This window comes from Polypterus senegalus, chromosome 5 (assembly GCF_016835505.1).
Source record: "Polypterus senegalus isolate Bchr_013 chromosome 5, ASM1683550v1, whole genome shotgun sequence".
In the NCBI taxonomy this organism is placed as follows: domain Eukaryota; kingdom Metazoa; phylum Chordata; class Cladistia; order Polypteriformes; family Polypteridae; genus Polypterus; species Polypterus senegalus.
The window spans coordinates 186,283,420-186,310,483 of record NC_053158.1 but is presented as its reverse complement, the minus strand read 5'-3'; the positions used below and the strand labels follow the sequence as shown (position 1 = coordinate 186,310,483).

At 37.1% G+C, this 27,064-nt stretch overlaps 1 protein-coding gene across 1 annotated transcript; it reads left to right on the top strand.

Moving 5' to 3' along the window:
* The first annotated feature begins 1,635 nt into the window (after window positions 1–1,635).
* On the top strand, window positions 1,636–19,203 carry pycr3 (pyrroline-5-carboxylate reductase 3). Its single transcript, XM_039753764.1, has 6 exons — window positions 1,636–1,894; window positions 3,777–3,841; window positions 10,633–10,812; window positions 11,851–12,063; window positions 13,935–14,027; window positions 18,151–19,203. The coding sequence occupies exons 1-6, from the start codon at window positions 1,807–1,809 to the stop codon at window positions 18,331–18,333; spliced, it is 822 nt and encodes a 273-aa protein (XP_039609698.1). The 5' UTR covers window positions 1,636–1,806; the 3' UTR covers window positions 18,334–19,203.
* Window positions 19,204–27,064: the final 7,861 nt, after the last annotated feature.

Below are 27,064 nucleotides of genomic sequence, written 5' to 3'. Positions count from 1 at the left end.
AGTTAAGGGAATGAGGCCAATCTCGGCAGGGATGCCATCCCATGCGTGTTGTCCATTACAGAACATATGAATGAATGAATAAGAGTACCAATGGAATGATTACAAATAGAGTTCATAGAGTTGTAGCTTCAGAATTTTGTTTTCTGATACTGGTCTGGCCTCTGCCTGTCTGTAATGTATTCATTTTCCGACCATGTGTCTTCATAGGTTTGATTCTGATATCCTTTCACATACCAACCAGATGCAGGTTAGATGTATTGGAAACTCTAAATTAAATTAGTATAATGTGGGGTGCAAGCAAGTGGTGTCCCCTCCTTAGAAGTGACTCCCATAGACAACCCATGACAGACAACATTCAGAATATACGTTTACTGCATAACTGTGATAGTTTATTAAAGTGTATATTTTTTTATTAATTACCATTGTGAAAACCACTGTACCTGTATTGGTACAATCCTCCCTTGACTTTCCTTGCAGCTCTGCCATGACCCTTTGAAATGGAGGTGTGTGTGTATGTGTGTGTGTGTGTGTGTGTGTGTGCGTGCGCGTGTGTGTGTAAAATGTTACAAGGTTTCTGCCCAGTACCCCATGGACTTAAAATGTACAGACCATTTTGTGGTTGCCCACGAGGAAGGATATGCATCCATAAAAGACAAAGAGTAGATGACAAAGTAGAACATTGTAAAGAGGCATGATACAAATGCAGTGCAGGTTAGATAATGAAAGTACTAAAATTCAAAAGTCTCAAAAAATGACAGTAAAGATCGCATTAGTGCAAACAAACGGAAATTATTACTCAGCGAAATAATGGAACAGAGAAAAGAGATTGAATATATTTTTCAGAATAAAACTTTAAGTTGGAGACTTGTAGATCATCTAATTAGTGTTGCCATCAGGGAAAGTAGTGTTTCTTCCCAATGAAGAGGCAAATCTGTGAGAATTAAAAGATATGTTGTTTGGTGAAAACAAAATAATGAAAGTACTTTACAATTACATCTACAACACAATAAAGCATGCAGAAGGTGAGGGAATCAGAAACTTTTCTGAATCCACTGTAGATGATTGTCTTGATGGGGTCTGGAGCCAGAGATCTGAGAGCTGACACTGTTCCACTCTGAAACAGTCAGTGTTTCACTTCTATGGCCAGAGAATAATTATACTGTGCATCACAGACCATGGATGTTTTAAGCTATGATTTCTGATACAAGTTTAACATTTAATAGAATCTGTTCTGAAAATGGAAAATGAGTAATAAAATTAACAGCAATTCAAAATTACACTGTTTTAATTTACTTTAAATTAGATACATGTCAATGATCCTTGATGAATAAACAATTGTAATGAGCCTTTAAGCAAGACTAGTCTTGAATGATTGATAGAAAGGAAATAGATTTCTCATCCTCAGAAAAAAGTAATTCTGTTTCAAAAAAATATATTGTACATTCAAATTTCGTAAAAGTACTTCACACTTTATTATAGATGCTGAGCTTCCTTCAAGTTAAACAATGACTGGATCTTAAATTGTAAATCGCTTGCCTGTGTTCCTTCTCATTGTTCTGTAGTCCTTGCGGAACCAAAAATACGATCCTAGTGGTGACGCGGGGAGCACTTAGATAGGTGGACATATTGGTCAACGTCAACACTATGAAAGGAGGCGGGCCGCTCTGCTAACAGAAGTAGACACACGAGTTACTGTTTGCCAATTCTTATTAGGTTTTTTTATTCACATACGTCAAAAATACATTAATTGGGATTGAACAGCTTTACAACTGCCATAGAATAAGACTTATTGTATTGAAGTACACAATGTCTGTTGATATCACCAACCTTAAAGTGGGGTTTATTGGGGCGGGGAAGATGGCACAGGGCATCGCCCGGGGTCTTCTGTCATCGGGTAGGTGCCTGTGATTTCTATACTTTTTTTTTTTTTTTTTGCATTTTTCAGTATAGCCACATACAATGTGCAAATCCTGACTTGACCTGGACATACTATAATAATTGTAACGTTCATTGTCATTGTGACTTAACCTGGACATAATAAAATGATTGTAACGTTCATTATCCGGTAGCAGCTGGGCTCATCACTAGGCGCCCCAATGCTGTTGAGCTCCGCTGATCAGGTCGTTTCAGTGTCCACTCCAGCGAGACTGCGATCTCCACGTGTGGACAAGGACAAGTCCGAGTCCGGTGTCCGTTTTAAAGCTAACTCTGTCGTGGCACTGAGCCAGGGTTGCCAAAAAGTTAAAAAATGTATAGTCCAGGGACAGCTCTAAAGTCGCGTAGTGGCGCAAAAAACATCCAAAGGAGACAAAGTGACACATCGAAAACCGGTCTGGGGGGCGAGGATCTTGTCCCCCAAATTACTGCGTTATTAAAAAAGCACCGTAACCTTTGAAAGCCCAACTTGTCCGATCTAAAATGGCCAGTTGGGTGGAAAAAAGCACTGTATATGGAAGATTATTTGTGCTAATATTAAATGCAATTCAGCCAGTAACTACATTGCAATGAAATGTATATGGCCGCGGTGCATTTAATGTTATCGTGTCATGATTAAGAAGATCTCATCGAAACGAAAGATTGCTTTCCACTACGGCACGCAATGGTACTACTATGTATATACGTATATAACATTTTTATGGACAATTTATGTGCCACATATGGTACACGTGTTGAACATGATAGCGAACAGGCTGAGACAACATCATCTTGCACATATGAAGTATGTTTTGTGAATAAATTGTTTCCACTATTTAAATGTTAACATAATTTTGACTCTGACCCTGTATAAGCATTCTGTATGTTAGTTACAATCTCTGTGTGTGTTTGTATTTATTTATTTGTCTACCTATTTGTGTATTTATTTATTTAAAGAGCTTCTGTAAAGAGGCAATTTTCCCTCCTAGACAAGTAAAGTTTTATTTTAAATTGTTTATCTATCTATCATATAGTCTTTCATATCTTTCTATCTAACTGTCTAGTTTTGTGGTTGTTATAGATTAAATGACTAATTTAGGATGGTTAGGAAAATATTTTCAGGTATAATATGTTGATTAAATTGTGAATATTGTCAGTTAGACTTCTCAGACGGAGAATGCAGCATAACATTTATTAACCCACATTCGTGTACAAATAAAGTGTCTCACATTTCTGAAAAATAATCATTATCTCAATCCTGTACTGTATTAATCTTGTTAATCCAAATGTAAACACAGTTCAAGTTGTACATTTTACAGTGATTATACTGTTAATTATTTCTTTTACTTTTGTGACAAATTTGCGGGTTGGGTAATGGATGGATGGATGGATGGATAGATAGATAGATAGATAGATAGATACTTTATTAATCCCAAGGGGAAATTCACATACTCCAGCAGCAGTATACTGATACAAAAAAAATAAAAAAAAATTAAATTAAATAGTGATAAAAAAGAAAAAAAAAAAAGCAGACAATAACTGAGTAATGTTAGCATTTACTCCCATTGGATGGATGCTCATTCATAAACTCCCTTCCAGTACAGCTCTTAGAATTATACAAGATACTGTAAGTGTTTTACAGACAGAGTGGAGAATGTCTCATCAGTATTTATGAAAGAGAGTAAGATTTGAAAAATGTGGGAGATCAAGGATAGATGTGGCAGAAAAAGCATGCGGTTGGCTATTACAATGACATACCTTACATGTCAAACTAGAGGCTTTATTAATAATTACTTTTAAACAAAGTCATGCCGTCTTTCACTTGTAATTGTGTAATTTTGCATATGTTTTATTTTTAACAGGCAAAGTCCAGCCTAATTCTGTGATTGTAAGTGCACCTTCTTCTAAAAACCATGGATTCTTCCTGGTAAGTTAGCTTTTGAAAGTAACTGAATAATAAGGCAACATGCACTGCATTTTGTAAAAATCAAAAAATAGATTAAACTTAATTCTTTGCTGTAAAGTTTAAAACCATAATGTTGAAGTGTTCATTTTTGAGCATGGAATTATACTTTATTAATCCTCAAGGGGGTAATTGTCTTTTCGCTTGACACTTTGGGGGTAGTAACAGGATTTAAACCAGCAACCTTCCAGATTGCAGCACAGATCCTTAGCCACCAAGCCACCATTCATCCTAATTATTTGTGAATGTGTTTTATAGGCAGTATGCAGTAATTCCTGCCCTCTGATGTATTTGATGAACTTATACTTAAGATAAAGCATCACCAGGTGTAAATTTTGTCTTTGTTTGTCAGATAGTGTTTGACATACAATACCTCCACACAGTGCCATTGAATAATTAGGAATAACAAGCGGGATAAGCGTATATAAAGATAAATTCATTGTGATTTCCGCCCCTACATTGCTTGCATGTCAACTTATCATGTTCAACTGGAGGTACTGTATCTTATCCAAAACTCAATAACTCAATGGAAAATCAATTTTTTTCATTATCTAAAACTAGGAAAAAATTTTCTTTGGAATGTTTTTCTAAAATAAGACTTCCAGGCCTCTGCCTCTTTTGTTTTCTTTTTGATATAATAATATATGTGAGGAATTGCTTTATAAGGGATGTTTTATTCACATAGCTTTCCAAACAGGGAAGGGTGGGGCTTTAAGTGTTGCATCTATTCTATATATATATATATATATATATATATATATATATACACAGTACATATATATATAAAATCCTAAGACTAAAAGTGCAACGTTTTTTGCCATGCTTTAAATTGGGCTTATTTTAAAACCTACATATATGTTTGTTATCATTCTTTTCAGAATCTATCGAACTTTAATGTGATATTGTTAGATTTTCAGATTCTTATTTTGTTTTTAAATTACAAACTAAAATATCAAGAAGGTCGAGTTACGATGACCCATTGCATACCACTTTAGTTTTCATGTGATTTTTTTCCTGTTATTTAAATGAGTAATTTTTAAAAAAAAAGTTTTTTTTTTTATCTATAAGAATGTCAGTTAAAATGAATGGATTGTTTATTTAGTCTCTTATAAATACTCTTTGAGCATAGTGGACTTCAGTTTAACGGGAATTGGTAAGAGAGTATTATATTTTATTCTCTTTTCATGATTTTTACTCTGTTAAATAATAATAATTAATTATTCTTTTACATATTTATAGAATTTTGTGAGTTTGACTCCAATAAATAATAATTTTTCTTTTTTACATTTAACAATTTTACTAATATTCCGGCCACAACTTGGTGTTGGGTGCCAAAGGCGTCAGCGGGACTAGGCCCCCCTAGTATGATATAATCCTCCCAACATCTTACTTTCTTTTTGTTATAATCCATTTTAATTTAAAAATTTCTTAACCTTCATTTATGTTTTTTGTAATCATTTGTTTGTCTGATGTGAAGTTTTTAAATATGAGGATTTCACATTTTTAGTTCATTTTTGTCATAAAAATTTATTTGACATGAATAGATCGATAGATAGATAGATAGATAGAGATGAAATATTTTTGCATCTTCCTATGATGTCCTGTTGTTTGTCATGGACACAGCCATTTTCCCCTTATTATAATAGCATTACTAAGAAACAAACAGCATGTGACATCAGAGATATGACCACATAAAGGCCAAACGGCTCACTTCCACAATGATCTGAGTTTGCAGATAAACCTCTAAAAGACTACCACACATCTCTGTTTACTTTTAACTCCCTGGCATATGAAATGTTTGGCATCATTATTGACTAAAAGTTTTAGTTTTGTATTTGCTTTTGGCGAAAGAGCTGATTGTTTTCTGAGCTACAATCTTTGTGTGTATTTGATGACATCTCTTATCCTGGTCCATCTCTTTAAAAGAATGTCTCTCTGTTTTTTGAGTCAGTATACCTTTGGAAATATTGTTTTAATTATAAACTGCTCAAAAAAAATTAAAGGATCTCAATGGGAAAAAGAAATCCTCCTGGATATCTATACTGATATAGACTGGGTAATGTGTTAGGAACGAAAGGATGCCACATCGTTTGATGGAAATGAAAATGATCAACCTACAGAGCCCTGAATTCAAAGACGCCCCAAAAATCAGAGTGAAAAAATTATGTGTCAGGCTAGTCCATTTTGCCAAAATTTAATTGCAGCAACTCAAAATTGTACGCAGCACTTTGTATGGCCCCTGTGTTCTTGTATACATGCCTGACAACATCGGTACATGCTTCTAATGAGATGACAGATGGTGTTGTGGGGGATCTCCTCCCAGATCTGGCCCAGGGCATCACTGAGCTCCTGGACAGTGTGAGGTGCAACCTGGTGGCATTGGATGGACCAAAACATAATGTCCCAGAGGTGTTCTATTGGATTTAGGTCAGGAAAGTGTGGTGGCCAGTCAATGGTATCAATTCCTTCATCCTCCAGGAACTGCCTGCATACTCTCACCACATGAGGCCAGGAATTGTCGTGCACCAGGAGCCACTGTACCAGCATAGGGTCTGACAATGGGTCCAAGGATTTCATCCTGATACCTAATGGCAGCCAAGGTGCCTTTCTCAAGCCTGTAGCGTTCTGTGTGACCCTCCATGGATATGCCTCCCCAGACAATCATTAACCCACCACCAAACTGCTCATGCTGAATGATGTTACAGGCAGCATAATGTTCTCCATGGCTTCTCCAGACCCTTTCACTTCTGTCACGTGCTCAGGGTGAACCTGCTCTCATCTGTAAAGCACAGGGCACCAGTGGTGCATCTGCCAATTCTGGTATTCTATGGCGAATGCCAATCGAGCTGCATGCTGCTGGGCAGTGAGCTCAGGGCCCATTAGAGGACATGGGGCCCTTGGGTCAACCTCATGAAGTCTTTCTGGTTGTTTGGTCAGAGACATTCACACCAGTGGCCTGCTGGAGGTCATTTTGTAGGGCTCTGGCAGTGCTCATCCTGTTCCTCCTTGCCCAAAGGAGCAGATACTGGTCCTGCTGATGGGTTATGGACCTTCTATGGCCCTCTCCAGCTCTCCTAGAGTAACTGCTTGTCTCCTAGAATCTCCTCCATGCCCTTGAGACTGTGCAGGGAGACACAGCAAACCTTCTGGCAATGACACATATTGATGTGCCATCCTGGAGAAGTTGGACTACCTGTGCAACCTCTGTAGGGTCCAGGTATCGCCTCATGCTACCAGTAGTGACACTGACTGTAGCCAAATGCAAAACTAGTGAAGAAACAGTCAGAAAAGATGAGGAGGGAAAAATGTCAGTGGCCTCCACCTGTTAAACCATTCCTGTTTTGGGGGTCATCTCATTGTTGCCCCTCTAGTGCATCTGTTGTTAATTTCATTAACACCACAGCAGCTGAAACTGATTAACAACCCCCTCTGCTACTTAACTGACCAGATTAATATCCCATAAGTTTCATTGACTTTATGCTATACTCTGATTAAAAAGTGTTCCTTTAATTCTTTTGAGCAGTATATTTTGATGGATTGTTTTTACTTATAATCTAACATTGTTCGGCAATGTGATCAGCAACTGCAGTTGTCAAGTCTGGCATCTCCTCTTCTCTACAACTGAAAATAGCTGGAAAGATTGTATAATGTGACATGGCGTACATAGGTCTAGTTTAGGATCTAATATGAATGTATAAGGATAAAATTTGTACACTCAAACACTAAAGCCTTCATTTATAGAAACGATATGAACTCCTTTCTCAGGTTGTGCAACATAACATCCATCAGAAATGCTTTCTATCGCCAATTCTTTTCAGTTTTACATTTGAGCGAGTTCCTGTTTACTTGCAAAATCATTCTAAATTTAAGGAATTCTGAAGGATAGACTTGAACAAAAAAAAAACACCATTGTAGTTGATGTTTAATGTGTTTCTCATATCTTTAATATATAGTGTGTTATGCAAGCTTTTACTAACTGGCCTCATATTCACATAACATTAGAATTAACATAAGCACAATTATTTTCTTACCCGACTTTCACTGCCTTGTCCACTATATTTCTGTATATTTGAGCAAGCTATTCTTTGAAAAAATAATGCAGCTATAACAGTTTTTTTGAGGAGCACATAAAGACCTGTGTAAAGCCAAAATCACAAGAAGGTGAGGATCAACGTAATTGTGTGTTTTTTTGGTTTTTTTTTGTTAAATTGGGTTGCAACTTGCAAACATACTTTGTGACTTCTGTATCTGTCATAGAGCACTGGAAACATACCCATAATTCTAGCAATTGAAAAAAGACCTTACACTACTATTTATGTATACTCTTTAACAAAGATACTTCTGTTAGTCACACCACCAAAAATTAAATGTGCCCTTCCGTGTAAGAATCCCCAGTATTTATTATATGTAAAGTTCAAGAAGATGAAACCTTTCAAGACTTCTATACTAATAATATAATTGTGGCATTTAAACAGCTTTACTACAAATATTATTTCATGACTAAAACATTTCTTTCATTATATGTGTGATGTTTATCTGTCACAAAGAAGCCTAAAAAAGGGGAAGCAGTCATCAAAAAGCACATAAAATGAAAGACCATGCAACAAACAAACAAAACAAATCTTTAATATCTAACAATTTGGTAAGCAAAATGAGAATAACAAAAGGCAAGGCAGTAAAAGAACAAAGATAGGTTTTGCCTAATATCCAATACTTAAAAGCAAGCTCCAATGTTAAACCATACCTTAAGTAAACCAGGAGTCCAAACCAGATAATCCAAAAATAAAAAAGAAACACTAACAAGAACAGGTTTTCAAACAAGTAAGCAATGTCTAAGCTTTTAAGCCTTCAACAGCTTCGGATAAAATAATGCTGGGACCAGTATTCGGGGGCCCGCCTCTTTAGGCTTGACATACAGGCAGCTTGAGAGGTAACAACAAAATTAATAAACACCATATCAAGGTTGCTGGTTCAAATCTCGTTACTGCCAGAAGAGATCCTACTCCATTGGGCTCTTGAGCAAGACCCTTATCCTGAAAATTGCTCCAGGGATGCTGTACAATGGCTGACGCTGTGCCCTGAACCCCATAGGTCATGCAAAAAGACAATTTCCCCTCTGGAATTAATAAAGTATATAGTATATCAAATGCAATTCATAATATTACTTAAATACAAAGATGAAACAATAACATAATATGACAAATGTATTTTTAAATAATGAAAAAGGGTTAAATTAACTACAAATAAATTTGAACTAGGACAACCATCATGGCTATACCATAACAATATGGAAGTTACTTTCACTCACTTGCCAAATATTTCTCTCTTTTATCTATTACAGTGATTTTACTATGGTGTAGTAATGTCGGTTAAGTAAGCATAACAGGGCAATGGGAGTTTTTTTTCTGTAGATAATGCGAAACTGGGAACAGAGCCTTCTAATTAGTTTTTAGGATGTCAGACCTAGAAAAATGAATTTATCCTTGATCTAAACAAGATAGGGTTTAATTTATCTTAAAATCGTGCTTCACCTGTGTTTCTTGTGACTTACGCTGTCTAAAATCACTTCCAGCATTAGATCCAATTTGCCTCCTTCAGCTGCTTGTTTTGTTTTAGTCATCTACTTTAACTCCGTTGGGCTTCCATTTTGATGTATCTACTAAATCACCATAAACCTTATCCTTTAATAGCGTCTTTTGAGTTAACACTGAATGAAACACAACACGTCAACACGGTGTCATTTTGCCTAACCAGCGGAATATTGAGCTGCCTGTTATAGTGCAATGGGTGGTTATGTTCAATATTCCTTAAAATAAGAGAAAATTAAATTACATTATGTGAATTGAATAAAAATGTTTCAGTACTAAGGGGCTCTGCCCCCTGCTCACTTTGCTCACCAGCCACTTTGCGGCTGTGCCGCTCATGTATATGAATTTCACTTTCACCAAATAACTAATCTTTTAATTCTCATGGATACGCCTCTTCATTGGGAAGAAACACTACTTTTTCCTGATGGCAACACAAATTCGACGATCCTCAAGTCACCGACTTAAAGCTTAAAGCCGAACAATATCTACATACTTCTGTCATATCACCTATGTCCATATATTCGATCTCTTTTTACTGTTCCGTTATTTCACAGAGCAATAATTTCCATTTGTTAGCGCTAATGCGATCTTTTCTATCAGTTTTTTGAGACTTTCAAATTTGAGTATTTTCATAATCTCTAACCTGCTCTGCATGTGTATCGTGCTAACGTTTTTGAACCTCGTTACGACTTTCCACTTTGTCTTCTACTCTTTGTCTTTTATTTCCGACCCCGCTTGGAGCTGAGAGTGCAGGAACTGTGTCTGACAATAGCATTCACACGAATGAGAAGTGAGTGGACTGTGGGTGTGGTTGTAAATGTTTGAGAGGAGGGTGGGATTTGTCAAAATCTCTTGGCAAAAAGTCTCATCTCGCGGGACATGAAATTATATCTGAGAAAGTCTCATCTCAGGAGATATAGCAGCCCCTCATTAGTGAACATGCTCAATTAATACAAACCTTTTAGCCAGATTAGCCTACCTGACTACTATACTTTTTTACTATAAACTAACCTTATTGCACACACTGTTTATTTCATTTTGTCTAAAACCTTTAACTATGAATGAATGCTAAGAAAATTACCCTAACATTTGTAACTGGAATTTGCAGGGAAATGTTGAATTTTTTTTTTTCTTACTAAAGAAATGAATTCCTGTTTTTTCTTTTAGGACTTTGGAATTGCAACAACACATTCCAATACTACTGTTGTACAGTCTTCTCACATTATATTCCTGGTAGTGAAACCACATCTGATCTCCACAGTTCTTAATGAAGTCTCTTCATTAATCACTTCACAACAAATCATCATTTCAGTAGCTGCAGGAATCACCATAGCTAAACTGGAAGAGGTACAGTAAATGTATATGAAATATGTCTGTCAGAACAATGTAATCTTTCAGTATATTATACTGCAAGATCAGCAGGAGAATGCATATAGCAGTTTTTTGTATAGACCACCATGTCATGAGAATAAAAGGGAAAAAAAAACTTTTGAAGAGACATTGAAGCCTAACTGCTGCATCATGGCCTGTCACAGATTAATGACGAGACAGATGTAGACCCCAATCATTTGGGCTTCTCTGCTGCAGAGAGCTTGGGAGTGGCATCTGGTAGAGCTGCTAAGATTTCAGAAGGCATTAGTTATGTATTGAAGTGATTTGTAAAACTAATTTATAAAGTTGAAATATATTGTGGCAGAAGCGCTTGGTTGGCACCGACCCGACACAGACTGATACTGGAGGCACATTAAAATAAAAAAAAAGATGTATTTTGTCTTCAGCCATGGGGCACGTCTTCCCCGTGTCCCACAGGCCCTACACAGTCCTTAAAAACACTCCTTCCAGGCAGCTTCTTCCTCCTCCTCCTCCCGACTCGAGTAGTGGCTGCAGGCTGTTCTTATAGCCCACCCGGAAGTGCTTAAGGTGATAATTAACCTAATTCAGACTGCACTTCCGTTAAGCCGTGCAGCTCCTTTCGGTGGTGGCCACAGACCCCAACAGAGCTGAGCCCTGAGGCCCCAATGTAACCCAGGAGGGCTGCCACCACGCGTTCCAGGGGACGTAGTGTGCATCCCATGGCTGCTCCCCCGGATCAAAGTGTCAAAGGGGTGTTCCGGCCATCCGGCACAATATTTAGAATTACTATATGTTATGTACATAAAAAACAGCTTTTAGTTTTTAATTAAACCTTTCTGAAAACGTTTTCACTTTGTCATTATGTGTTACTGAGTGTAGATTGATTTTACATTAAATCTACAATGCAATAGACTGTGCAGAAAGCGAAAGGGTGTGAATACTTCCTGAAAGTACTGTAAGTAAAAATGTAAAGATCTGAAGATGTTATGTACAATTTTAATCGCAAGGTTTTTTTTTAATTACATTCCACAGTTACTTCCACCTAAGTCTGTAGTGCTTCGATTGATGCCAAATTTGCCGTGTGTGGTTCAAGAAGGAGCATTATTGTTCTCTCGTGGCACACATGCATCAGAGAAGGAAGCAGAACTGCTCAGATCCTTGCTGTCATCTTGTGGTCTGGTGGAGGAAGGTCCTGAATCTTTCATTGATATTCACACTGGACTAAGTGGTAGCGGAATTGCTTATGTAAGTAATAGAGAAGCATTCAGGTATATTTGTACAAAGCTATTTTATAGAATACAAGCACAGGAGCCAATTCCTTGAGTGCCTTGGAGCTCGAGCATCCCCAAAATGTCTAACTTAAAATATGAAAATAACACACAGCCTACAAAGACATTCAAATGCTTCTTGACTTTTAGAAACACTTTGTCTCTTTCCAAGCAGAAAAAAATCCCAGCTCAGATTACTGGAAGGACAAACCAATATGCCAGTGTAATGCATTGTCAGCCTGTCTGTTTTAATCTTGTGTATGAAGTGTGAACAAAATAAACAAAAAAAAAAGACTCTCATGTGCCCCAAGATTCTCCGTCTTGAATAATTTGGCATTGATGCACAAAACTCCATAATAGAAGTTATTAATAAAGTGGAAAATAAGCACAGTACAAAACAAAATATATATGGATTATTTTTGGAAAAATATTGAAAGAAAAATGTACTTTATATGAAAACAAATATGAAAAAAGCACACAAAGTAGACATTTAAATGATAAAATATCTAAATAGAACCACACATACACACAAATCTAATGCATTTTGGAAAACACAGCTTGCCTCAGTCCTAGTAATTTATCAGGCTGAGTGACTGACCACATTAAAGAAAAGATCTGAATTAACTTGTGATTGATTTGATCAAATCAAAGGTGATGAGAAATAAATAGCAACACTCCATGCTGAGCCAAGCAAAGACACCAAAGATCAAAGTCATCATCTTGCCAGGTATAGGTCGGCCATCAATGAGATCACAGTGTGTTGTCTCTCTGGTCAGGATGCTGACCCTGGAGGCACATTTAAATTTGTAAAGTCCCAAACCCCTTACAAAACTACAAAGTCTCAGGCCCCAGGTTAAAATCACACCTTTTATTAGACAAAATGCATTTGTTACAGGCTTCTTCAAACAGACACTGCACAATTCTCTGACATTTTTTCCCTTCTTTCTCCACTCCACTCTTCCAAGGCCAGCTTTGTCCTCTTCCTCTCCTGATTCCAACTCTTCTGGGTAGGGTGAATCAGCTCATTTTATGCTGGACCATGATGTACTTCCAGTGCCAGAACATTGCACTCAGGAAGCACTTCTGGGTAATGGCGTAATTGCCACAAAGTATGGCAGCTTCAGAGCAACCCAACAGGGCTTCCCTCCAGGGCTCCCATGCAGCCCTATGAGTATCCAAAGCATGGCGTTACCACCTAGCATATGAGGAAACAGCTGTCTTTGGAAGTACACCCCCATTTTGTCTATCCACTATTCCTGACCCCTATTTGAGGCAGGGAGTAGCACCTATCCAGGTCAGGATGCCCATCCATCTCTACCATTGAACCTCTTTTGATATTTTCTCACAGTTAGCCAAAGGAATACTATTCAAGCCAGATGGAAGGTCTGTCCATCCATTATATTGTCCTTCAATATCATCCTCATGGCATCAAGAAAGAATGCTACATCTCTTCCTCGGGATGCTTTTCCATCATTTTGCATCATGTGTCTTCATGGCTGTCCATTCTGTTAAGGGAACACCTGGCATTCCAGCTAGGACATCAGAACATCTGTGACAATGTTTTAAAGAAAGGATGTGTTTGGAGTGTGTATACTGTAAGTCATGTGTTGAGGAGGAATGGGCTGAATTGGTTTGTTTATGCAGAGAATAATATATAAATATATATATATATTTATATATATTTTATTCTGTGAACTTGATGGGCTTGATGTAAATAAACAAGTGAATATCAACAGCATAATTCCAGAGAAAAGTATTTGAGTAATTCTGAATAGAAACTTAAGGGAATTTCTGCAAGCTAAGTATTGCTGGACCATTGAGTAACTATGGAATCTGATTATTTCTTAGGTTTACATGTTTGCAGAGGCTATGGCAGATGGGGCTGTTAAGATGGGGATGCCCAGTTCACTCGCCAATAGGATTGCTGCACAGACAATACTGGTGAGCAGTTGCTGAAGTATATATAGATATTTCTGAAAAATGTTAACGTTATTTATTTGCAGTTATTATTTCTCAAGCAAATAATAGTGTGAAAAGCTAATAATGTAGAATTAATTCTGATGTTGCTCAGTGAAATGTTGCTTGATAAGCCAAGTTTAGTTTAGAGGGTCGTTATTGTTACATGTACATGGTACTGGGATATTCTTGCTTGCCTGTTCTAATAAACCTAAAACATGTCACCACTGTCCAGCATCATGATTAGTGAGTTATCATTACCTTTCTTCAAAATTTCTGACATCCTTACCTGTAAAATCTCAGAACAAATTTGTCATAACAAATAGGTAGATCTGAAATGCACTATATTACAGACTTTAGTCTAATTTTAGTGACTGAGAGTGAGTTGCAAGCTGGGACTTTTATAATGGTCATGAATATATTTTCTTTCCTTGGGATGCTTTAATATTTCATCAAGCTAATGTCAATGTTTAACTGTAACTCTTTTTTTTATTTTTACTTGTATAGTAGATTCAGAAAGTATTCAGACACCTTCACTTTCTGCACATTTTATTGTCTTGTAGATGTAATGTTAAATGGATAAACCTACCATTTTTTTGCTCATCAATCTATGCTCAATAACCCATAATATCAAAGTGAAAACATGCTTTCAAAAAGGTTTGCAAGTTTATTAAACGTTAAAAATTTAAATCTCTTATTCAGACCCTTAATTTAGTACTTTGTAGGAGCCCCCTTGGCTGCAATTACAGCTTTGAGTTTTTGTGGGTGTAGGCTTTCCACACCTGGATTTGGCCAATTTATCCTACTTTTCCTAGAAGATTCTCTTAAACAGTGACAAGCAGTGCCCTGTCTTGGCTAGATATACTTCTTGTAATCTCACTCAAAGTGTTCAATTTTTGTCTCATCAGAGCAGAGAATCTTTTTCCTCATTTTCTCAGATCCCTTTAGAGTACCATATATGTTTTACTCAGGAGTAGCTTTTGCCTAGCCACTCTTCCACAGATGCCTAATTGATGAAGTGCTGCTGAGATGCTCATCCTTCCGATAGGTTCTCCCATCTGAGCAGAGTGACAATTGGTTTTTAGACCACTTCCCTAACCAAGGCTCTTCTTGCCTGGTTATTCCGTTTGGCCAGATGGCCAACTCTAGGGAGAGTCCTGGTGGTTACAAACCTCTTCTGTTTTACAATTATTGAGGCCACTGTGTTGCTGGGAGCACTCAAAGGTTTAGAAATGGTTTTATACCCTTGCCCTGATCTGTGTGTCATCACAGTTTGGTGGTGGAGGTGCTTGGTTTTTGTCCTAACATGGAGTGTGAATTGTGGGACCTTAAATACACAGGTGTGTGCCTTTGTAAATGATGTCCAATCAATTAATTTTGCCACAGGTGGACTCTTGTCAACTTCTAGCTACATCCCTCAGATAATTAAATGAAACAGGATGTACTTGGGCACAATTTGGAGTACCACAGCAAAGACTCTGCATATTTACATGAATGAGCGAGAGTTCAGTTGCTGTTTTTTAATAAATTAAACCCAACAGAACATCTGTGGAGAGACCTAAAGATGACAGTTTACAGATGCTTCCCTTACAATCTAACAGACTTTGAGAGGATCTGCCAGGAAGAATGAGATAAACCGGCCAAATCCAGGTGTGGGAAGACAGATAGATACTTTATTAATCCCAAGGGGAAATTCACATAGTAAAAAGTGTCCAGGGATCGAGTCCACATAAAAGAAAGTGGTAGAAGTGATCAGTGAAATAGAGAAAAATAGATAAAAAAGTAGAAAGATAAGTCATACACGGAACTGCTGGAAAGGCTGCCACTCACGGCGGCGCCTGAGTCATATGTGAAGCCAGTAGAGACTTACCTAAGAAGACATGAAACTGGAATTGCTGCCAAAGAGTCTTCTACAGTAGAAGGGTTTTCTACTTCCAGCTGTCATGCTTTGTTTCTTTTTTTTATTGTTACTTTGATGGGTTCAATGTAAATAAACAAGTGAACATCAACAGAATAATTCCAGAGAAATTGAGTGATTTTGAACAGAAACTTAAGGGAATTTCTTCAAGCTAACTTTTAAGTTTCAAGGATATGAATACTTACATGCTAGAGAGTGTTCAGGTTGTGATTTTCAATTCAATTTGCAAACATTTCTGAAAGTGTGTTTTCACTTTGTCATTATGGGTTCTGAGTGCAGATTGATGGGTAAAAATGGCAAATGTACCCATTTAAAATAAATCTACAGTACAATAAAATGTGCAGAAAGTGAAGGGGTCAGAATACTTTCTGAATCTACTGTAATTGAAGAAGCAGAGATCTGAAGATGTTATATACAGTTGCAATCACTGTGTATGAGCTTTAGTCTACTGGCATATATTTATTTATTTAATTCATTAATTCATTTTTTTATATTTTATTTGAAGAGTACAATGCAATGACAACACATGAACCAGTCAGATAAAAGAATAAAATATAGCAAATACAATAATATATTTAAAAGACAATCCATAAAAACAATGTACAGTACTCCACACCAGCCTGACTCAGGTAATTACAGCATTTGACAAGAGAGCCCCATCTGAAGTGGTTCTTCATAAAGAAGAAAACACCAATAAAACAGAAAGGTTCACCACAGGCTGGATTCCAGAGCTCATCCCTGTTGGGCTTTGTGGCCACCGCCAGGGGGAGCTGCGCGGCTTAAAGAGCCTGTGTGGGCTGGAAAGCAGCTACACCCATAAGTGCAGCCCAAATTAGGTTAATTATCACCTGAAGCACTTCCAGGTGGGCTATATAAGAAGCCAGCAGTCACCACTCCAGAAGCCAGAGTCGGGAGGAGGAGGACAACGCTTGCCGGGAGGAGTGGTGGTGAAGAATGTGTCTTGTTTTGGTGTTTTGCTTTATTTTGTTTGGTCTGCTTTTGGGACTATGTACTGCCTGTGGGACACGGGAATGATGGGCCCCACAGGTGAAGAAAAATAAATCTTTTTGTTTAGTTTTCATGTGCCTCCGTTGTCAGTCTGTGTCGGGTCATTCGCCTATATATTGCCTTTCACACCTTTTAAGGATGAACTTTTTTTTGCCACTATGTGAGCCTGAAGCATTTTTCAAGCTGGTTTTCTTTTCCAAGCCTTAAAACCCCCTTTTAGAGTAAAGTATGTCTAAACCTTTTTCATTCATTACTACTGTATATCTTTAGAAACAGGATTTACTTTTTTAACAATTTTACCTCTTATGTGTTAATTGGTATGTCATCCAATTCAACATCCACACTGCTCCATTTTCATTTTAAAACAGGCATTTTTAAACAAAAACATTCTCCGTCCACACTAGGGTTTTTCACATTGTTTATCACAATATCTCCACCCTCATTAAAACAACCAAAAACGCATATAACATAGAAGTTTGCCTACACTAGACATCATAAGAAACAAGAAGAGCAAGTGTTCTGCTTGAAGGGATCGTTACGCCATCGGCCACAGGAGTTATTACAAAACTGTAATGACTGATAAATTATTGGACGTTTGTGCATGTATGCATCATTCAAAGGGTACAAAATGACATTTAGATGCATAAAAGTCAGCAACAGAACAAGCATCATTGAAAGTAACTCCAGCTCTATGTTCCCGTGAACGGTGACCAAGTAGGGAGTGAAACATTATAATGAGCTGGATCCAATCAGGAAAGGGCCACGAAATAAGCAGAAACCAATCAGAGTGTGATTAGAGTCTTGCGTTTTCACCCATCCACATACTCCACAATATAATATTTTCAGATGTATAAGGTTCTGGAGAGAGCCATCAAAAGTGTCCATTTTCGGGGGTTATCAACACTGAGGTATTGTGGGCAAAAGGCAAAAACCGAGATTAATATATGTGTTTTTAAACAAAAACTTAGAAGTGTGAACATAGCCTAAGTGTAACCAGCAAAGTACTTACTTCTTAGTTGTACAGAAGTCCAAGATTAGATGTTGTGCATGACGTATTTTCCACAAATATGTAAAACTTATGTGCTGTATGTTGGATGCTTTTTGGTTGTGTAACACTTAAGGTTTTATTTGTAACCATGAGTTTTTCTTTTTTTCTTTTTTTTTGCTTTTTTTAAACTGTAGGGTGCAGGGAAGCTGTTACGGGACTCTGGCCAACACCCAGCTCAATTACGGGCTGATGTCTGCACACCAGGTGGTACCACCATCTTTGGTTTACATGCACTAGAGCGAGGAGGCTTGCGCTCCACAACAATGGATGCAGTTGAGGCAGCAACTGAAAGAGCTAGAGAGCTGGGAAGGAAATAAACGAGGACTATGCGGAAGCCATAGGTCCAGTGTCCTGACTGAAATTCCAAAGAATACTGCCAATAACTTATACCTAGACCACAGTCAGTAGGCACTGTGTTCCTGAAATTTTGGTCAAATTCCACAAGCAGAAATTAGCTGTTCCAAAATTCATGTTCTGTTTAACTCTTTGACAGTATTTATTTAATTCCAAAAGAGAAAAAAAAATGTTAATTTAAAGGAAAAACATGTTCCTGTTGACCGGGAATGTTGCTGGGAAAATAAAAACAAGTTACATTGTGCTTATTCAAGCTGATTTTCTTACAACATAAGTTAAAACCCAATTTCTGATTAATAGATGCCCTTGAAAAGTATTTTCAGTGTTATTTTGTCATTCTATCCAGTGAATTTTGATTTATTCTTTCAGTTTGAGTGTTTAGAGTATGCATTATGAAGAACTTGTTCTTTGTTATTGTTCTCCATAACTTAAAATTAAAAGTTTCAAATTAAATTAGATTAAAAATGGTAAATTATTGTGGATCCTATGTTCTCCAGGGTCTCAATGAGTTTCCTCCTAGATATGCAGGCTAGGTTAATCGTTAATTCCAAAGTGGCTCAATGTGAGAGTCCTGAGATGGACTGGTGCCCACTCCAGGTTTGGTTTCTTCCTTTTATCCAATGCTGGATTAAGTAGGTTTGAGAATGTTGTTATAAATCACATGTACAACATGCAGTATGTCTAATTGATATAGCAGTGTATGTTTTTTCTAATGAAGGTTCACTTATGATGTTTACAGCCTAGAGTATCAAATTCAACCAAACTATGATAGTTATTAAAGATAGCAAAACAATGTTTGGGTATCGAATAAATTAATTGTAAAAAATGCCTTACATGGGCTGCATACAAAGTTCTGTGGTTATGAAAAGCTGTGAAATGCACATCTAGAGAGATGTTTACTTTTTAATTAATTTTTGAAAGTCCCTAAGGAAATCAATGTTTTTCTTGATTTTATATTTATCCAAGTAGCTAGCTTTTTTGAGTATTAAAAACACAAGATTGAAGTTTGAAATCCCAGAACCCATGTTTCATTTTGTAACCCATAGCATGACACAACCAGATTATGTTTTTTTTTTGTGTGAACTTTAAAATGGTGATGCATTTTAAGACATATGTTGGTGTTTACTGCGAAAGTTTCTAGAAAGAACAAACAAACTGACAAAGAAGAGCTGGGTTATTCCATTATGCAAAGACTTGCAGGTTAGATTGTAGCATTGGTGCGTATTTGTGAGTGTGCCATATGGTAGGTTGGTTTTTGCCATGTTGCCGAGTGCTGCTGCATTTGGCTAAAGCCCTCTATGTTCTTGGAATGGAAAAAGTGTATGCAGTATTTAGTTTAGTAAGTCCTCATTTTTCTTAGAAAAGACGGAAATGAATGCTTGGCAAAAATCTTTGTTGCCTTCAGATTCTGTAAATGTTACTAATAATAGTGGACGTAACTTATTTAAAAATGTTTAGAAAATTCCACTGGTTAGTCATCAGGGCTGGCTGTTTTCCCACTTTGAAGTGAGTTTATAGCATTTAGTAATTCTGAGAGTGTCAGGGGTCTATCCAGTTCCATAACATTAAGAGTATCTAACTGTGGCATCTGTAATGAGTCAAAGAACTACTTCAGACTTGTGTCTTATCTTCTTTAGACTGAGTGGAATATAAGGACTTATAGTACTCTCTAAATGTGTGGGTTATATTTTTATGTTTATCCCCATCTATGTTGGTGATTACTGTTATTGCATTGTCAACTTCCTGGTTGTGGATTTGTTGAGTTAAAATCTTATTGGCCTTCTCTCCATGTTCATAATAATGATGCCACGATTTAATGATGAACTGTTCCGTTTCTTTAGTAGTGAAGAGGTTAAATTCTGATTGCCAAACCTGTCTTTCCCTATAAAGAGCCTCATTTGGAGACCTTGCGTATTTTAGATCAATTATGGTAATTTCGCTGATTAACTCAGACGCCTTTTTGGTTTCCAATTTATTTTTGTGAGAAAGGTATGAAATAATGTGTCCTCTTAAAAATGCCTTTAGAGTTTCCCAGAATATACCTGCAGAGACCTCTGGGGATGCATTTGTCTCCACAAAATTATCAATTTGCGTAAATATGAATTCTGTACAGTGCTCATCCGCTAATGACAGGGATTTAAAACACCAGCTACAAGATGAGTGTGTAGGACATAGTAAGTTAAGCTCCATGATCTGAGGTGCGTGGTCAGAGATAAATAGTGTCATACTTAAATGATTTGCTTTTGGACAAAAAAATTATTGTCTATGAAGAAATAATCTATTCTTGAGTAACGATGAACTTGTGAGAAAGAATATGCTCTAAGGTTAGGATTTAAAAACCTCACTGGGTCTGGTAAGTACTGATCCTTTATAAACTGTGTCATTATTTTTGCAGTATTAGATGTTATTGCAGCTGTAGCTGAACACCTATCGAGATCTGGATTTAAAACACAATTAAAGGACTGGCCATTATCATTTTATGAGTATCACATTGAGAATGGATGCAGATACATTTTGTATAAAATCTCTATCATCCACGTTAGGTGCATAAATATTTATTAGAATCACTTCAGTATTAAACAAATTGCCAATCACTATGACATATCACCTTTCAGGATCAAATATTATGTCTGATGCTACAAATGGGATAGTTCTGTGTATTAATATTCCCACATCCCTGGTTTTCTTTATATAGCCCATTTATCTTAGCATATCAGTTTAAATATCTAGGAGTAAATATCACAAGCAAATATAAAGCTCTTTGTCAACAAGATTTTGCTGTCTGCATGGAAAAAAATAAACAAGATGTGAATAGATAGTCCACCGTCCATCTTACATTAGCAGGTTTCTCTAGCTTCACAACAACCTTCCTGGTCATCATATTGATCTCTGACTCCAAGTTCAGTAGTACACTGACAAGGAGTGACTTTTGAACAATCCCCAGGGTCTGTTTATTGGACGACTTCAAGTTTTTTGTCATGTAGACATAATATGTGATCATTTTACTTGCATGTCTCCTTGAAACAATGGTAGTCATACAATACCATCAAGCAAACATACAGTGCCTTCAGAAAGTATTCAGACCCCTTCACTTTTTACACATTTTATCTTGCAGCCTTGTGCTAAAATCATTTAAATTCATTTGTTCTACACTTCACAACGAAAAATGGGGTTTTAGAGTGTTTGTGTAATTAATTAAAATACAAAGAAACTAAAATCATACATTGACACAAGTTTTCAGACTCAGTAATTCGTTGAAGCACTTTTAGCAACGATTCTAGCGTGGAATGTTCTTTGGTGGAACGTGACAACCTTCACACATCGAGATTTGGGTATTTTCTTCCATTCTTTTCTGAAGATCCTCTCGACTGACCTCTGTCAGGTTGGATGGAGGCCGTCGGTGGACAGCCATTTTTAGATCTCTTCAGAGATGTTCAGTACAGTTCACATATGGGCTGTACCTGGGCCATTCAAGAAGATTCACAGGCTTTTCTCTAAGTCACTCTGCGTTATATTTGCTTTGTGTTTAGCTTCATTGACCTATTGGAGGGAAACCATTCGGCCCAGTCTGAGGTCCAGAGCAGGGGTGCACCAAGCCCCAAAACACCAGACATAGTCCTGAACTCAAAACTAGTTTTTTCTATTTACAACTAGCATACTTATGACAGGTTTCTTCTACACATTGCAGCAGGTGTTTCAATGTCTCAAATTGCAGCACAGCAAACTCTTAAGTCCTTCCTTTACTTACTCCACTCAGGTAAGTGTTGTCTCTGAGTCAGTTGGAGGGGCTCTCTTTTATTTCTGGACCCAGGAGTACTTCTTGTGCTTAATCTACTGCCTCCGAAAAACACTTCCAGGTCAGTCAGAACCCCAATGATTCTTGTGCCATCAGTATGCAACATCTTTCCCCTGGTGGCTCCTACAGAACCCGACAAGGAAGGCCTATGGGACTACAACTCCCATGATGCCTTGCAGATGTCTGTCCAAGGCCCACCAGATGGGATGCTGCCATCCAATGTACAGGGAGACACTCTGCCCACAGCAAGCAGTCACCCATTGTCCCGTCCTTCCAAGTACCCAAGCCCAACCAGTGTGCCCCTCTGTGGTTGCTGGGACACCAGCCTCAGTGTAGCTTCTGCACAGAAGAGTATTGATGCTGCCCCTCTGACCTCCCTTTCCCATGACCTCCTTGCCAGGCAAAGGAGAGGGATCCATCCTGGCAGGGACGCTGGTTGGTCCCTCACAGGTATCACATGTATCCAGTCTTCTTGCAGTGTTCACCTACTTGTACTTCAACAGCCTCTCCAGTCATCTTTCTGATCATCTTTATGAAGAACTTATGCTAACAGGTCCATTCCCTTTCATGTATCTTTACCGTTTATGCCATCTGCTATTACAGTATATCTGTGCTTTATTTAGGTTTATGTTCATAAATCTCCTAACACTCAAACCTGCTTAGTCCAGTTTTGGGGGAATGGGACACCAGTATGGCAGGCCCCAATACATATGTTAAGGCCAGCAGCCAGTGAAAGCAGGGAAAGTAACTCTAATACATTCTAGAGAAAATAAACCTCTGAGAACCCAGTATCTATCTATCTATCTATCTATCTATCTATCTATCTATCTATCTAATATTTTAAATAAAATAAAGCATTTTTTTGTGCTACATCTTTAAATCTAATTCTTGGCACCACTTAAAAATTTGTAATATTAGTTAACTAACTAACTGATTTAGAGTTGAATTACTGCCCAGCCACCTTGTGACAGATTGACTAAACATTGTACCCCAACCCCCCCGGAGAAGAATCCATTTGGTAGGTCCTGACTGATGAAAAGGCCAGATTCATGGCAGGACTTTTTCATCTACCCTTGACACAAGTAACTGGTAGGTTTTATTTTAATTGCTTTCTCGCTTATCACTTTTGCATGTATAAAAAGGACACATTTCTAGTACATGTTCATCTATTATGTATACTTAAGTATTTTGTGATTTATTTATTTAAAGCAATGCTCTTGCTGCTTTTTGTGGGATGTGTATTTTTTACAAATGAATGTTCTTGATATTATTTTGGTTTGGTTTGTTTTTTCCACTTGTGACAGGAACAATATCAATATGATAATATATTTGTACAGTGTTTTGGGGGGTCTTGTGCCTGTCAATATGTCACTAATTATGTTTCATGTCAGGGTACCCTGGCATAAATAACTGACTATATGCTGCATGATTGTTGTTTCATCTGTTATAACCATTCATCCATTTTCAAACATATTTTAATTCAGTTCATGGTAAATTTGAGTCAGACATTATCTTGTGATGCCAGACCATCACAGGACACATACTCATCATACCCATACTGGGATAATTTTAGAGTCTTCATTTAACCTAGCATGTATGTATTTGGGTTATGGAAGGAAAGCCTGAGAATCTAAAGAAAATACAATGCAGATACAGAGAGAATGTGATGTTTTATTGTGGAAAGATGGAGACTTTATGTAGTTTCACAGATACGTCCTCCACCCAACTCTTATACTCTTTATCTTTACACTCACTTGGCTGGATCTGATTGCTACTGTGACTCCATCTCCCTCGATGCCTAATTTCCAAACCCCATGTGGAAAGACAGCAATAAGACAAGCATTAATGTTCTTAATGTACCAAAAACAGAAGCAAAGCAAATGGGTCTTCTGGTGATGGTTCTTCACTGTTGCTCTTTTCCACTTGAAGCTGATGACTATTTAAAGCTTGTCAAAGCCCAAGGTGAAGACCTCTAGCCCCTCTCTGTCTGGTGTCATTTTGATAGAACATATCAGCAAATGTTCATGAGATGATGTGCAAAGTTATCCAGTGGTTTGAGAATTTGAATTGAATTGAATTTGAGAGCCTTGCTTTTTACACACATAAAAAGTCTAGAAAATGACCTTTTCAATATGTTTAAAACTGGACTTTTCTTAAAATGTAGTTTTGCCTACCAATAAACTGCAAAAACAAATGAAAAATTCCTTCTTCACTAACACTTCCTGTTTTGTGTGATTTCAGCAAGCTGCTATTGCAGTGACCAAAATGTCAATTATGAAAAGAAAAATTAACAATAGTTCTAGAATTTTTAATATCTTAAACTTTGTATATGTTACTTGCCTATGTAGTTTGTGGTGATGGACAAGAAAAATGTTTAATCTCATTATTTCATAGAAAATGAACATAACAAAGTTTCAGTGGTGACAAATGCTGAACAACATCAAACAATACAGAAATGTTCATAAAAAATCTCACACTACTTGTGTTGCATAAAAGTCTAGTTTTGTTTTAATGCAATGTCACAGTGTGTCCTAGGGTGTCAAATCTTTTCAACACTACAAAATAAAACCTTACATATACTGTAACAATCTTGCACAGATAAACAGTTAAATAAAAATATAACTCAATAGTTGAATACACTGAAGCACACTAAAGTCACACAAATATAAATTCCCATTAACAAAACAATTAAAATACGGCTAGTTGACAGTTTATGGCATTCCTGAAGAAAATAAACCTTTATCGATGGATACAACAGACAGAGCCACAGATGACAGTATTCACTTTGCTTAAAAACTCTTCATTTAGCTAGGTATGTTGCCCTTTCTTAGATTCCACTCTCATATTTACTTCAGGTTTGCTTGTTTTTCCTTGATGTCAGTTTTCATTTAATAATTAAGCTCATGCAGCTCTGTTTTTACTAGGAAAGAGTTAGTTGTAGTGGAATTATAGGACTGCACTCAGTGATGCTGAAATCTCAAATTTGATTCGTATTACTCAATACCAGTCTCATTAAAAAACATATCTATAAAATGAGCAGCAGCAGTATGGTGGTGCTTAATTCTGCTACTTCAATGCCGAGAGGAAATCTGGGTTCAAATGTAAGCCTGGCTGCTATAGATTGCAATGTCTCCCCATATCTGTGTGTGTGTGTTTTTTTATTTTATTTTTTTTACTTTGTGTGCTCTAATTTTGCCCGCACATCTCAAAGATCTGTGTTAACCCAACAGGTGAATATGCATGTGTGTTAATATGACCTGAAATGCCTTGCTTACTGCTGGTTGACTCCTGAGGTGTAGTAGTTGATGCCAGGATAGATTCCTGCTCAGTACAACCCCAATTCAGAGACATGGCTCCTTTAAACAAATTATGTTTCTCTGCCATAAATACATGGTGGCGCAGTGGTAGCACTGCTGTCTTGCAGTTAGGAGACCCAGGTTCGCTTCCCAGGTCCTCCCTGCGTGGAGTTTGCATGTTCTCCCCGTGTCTGCGTGGGTTTCCTCCTTTTTCTCCGGTTTCCTCCCACAGTCCAAGACATGCAGGTTAGGTGGATTGGTGATCCTAAATTGTCCCTAGTGTGTGCTTGGTGTGCCCTGTGGTGGGCTGGCGCCCTGCCCGGGGTTTGTTTCCTGCCTTGCGCCCTGTGTTAGCTGGGATTGGCTCCAGCAGACCCCCGTGACCATGTAGTTAGGATATAGCGGGTTGGATAATGGATGGATGGATGGATGCGCTAAATACTTTCAAGTGTAATGTTATCTTACAATTCCTTATTGCTACTATTTTCAGATCTAGTCTGTTATAAAAAATTGGAACATTTTTAAATTCTGAACTTCTTTTGCTGGGTGAGTTGTACTGTTTTTAAAGGATCAAAAAAACAACCTTTGTATGGTCATTACACAGGTCTTCAAATTTAAACTAATAAAAATGTTTTAATTGTAAATAGTTATTTTTATTTGTTATTAAGGGTACCATAAAAAACACGATTAGAATGTTTACATCACGTCACAATTAAGTGCAAAACTGAAAAGAAATGTAATTAAATTTATCAGATAAACACTGTATATTTAATATCGTTCTAAATCAATTTAACATTAAAATACTTGGACAATTTAATATTTGTAAACATATGTACAGAAAACATCAATGCATATTAATTGATTGCATATAACCTTCTCTAGTTTTTGTCACTCCATGGTTTATTTTGTTTAAAACTTTGTTTGGTGGCCTGTTGTTTGTTTGATTTTCTCTATGAATTGCCCAGCAGTAGTCTGACATCCCAACAACCTTGGTACCTTCTTTCCATGACTTTATAATGGACTCTTTTACCCACACAAATATTGTTCAGGGGAAAAATTCCAAATGTGAATTCAAAGAGTGAACTTTGAGACTCATGTTGCTACCTAATTCCTTAAATTTAACTAATACATTTTTCACAATTTCTTTATAATTTGGAACTTTAATGTTACCTAAAAATTGTAGAAATGACTTTCTTAAATACAATCCAAGCCTTTCATTCCATGTCTTTCATTGCTTCATCAAATTCTACATCAGAAAATAGTTTTCTAATATCAGGTCCAGCAAAAATGTCCTCCTTTAATTTAACCTCAAACAAACCCAGAAACTTTTGTCACAAATACATTAAACAGACTCAATCTTTTGAAATGTCTTTGACAACTGCTTCATTAAACCAAGCGTAATTTGAAGAGGTGGTAGCAACACATTATCTGGTCCTCCAAGATAGGTAAGTTTTTGGCACCAAGCTCTAACTTCTTTCCTAGCTGGCCATTCCTTCTAAACCCAAAGTAAATTCTTGGCTCTGCTGCCCCACTCACAAAAGAAATGGGGAAATTTTGCATGCCCAGACTGTTAACATAGTAAGTAAGATACGCATAATGATC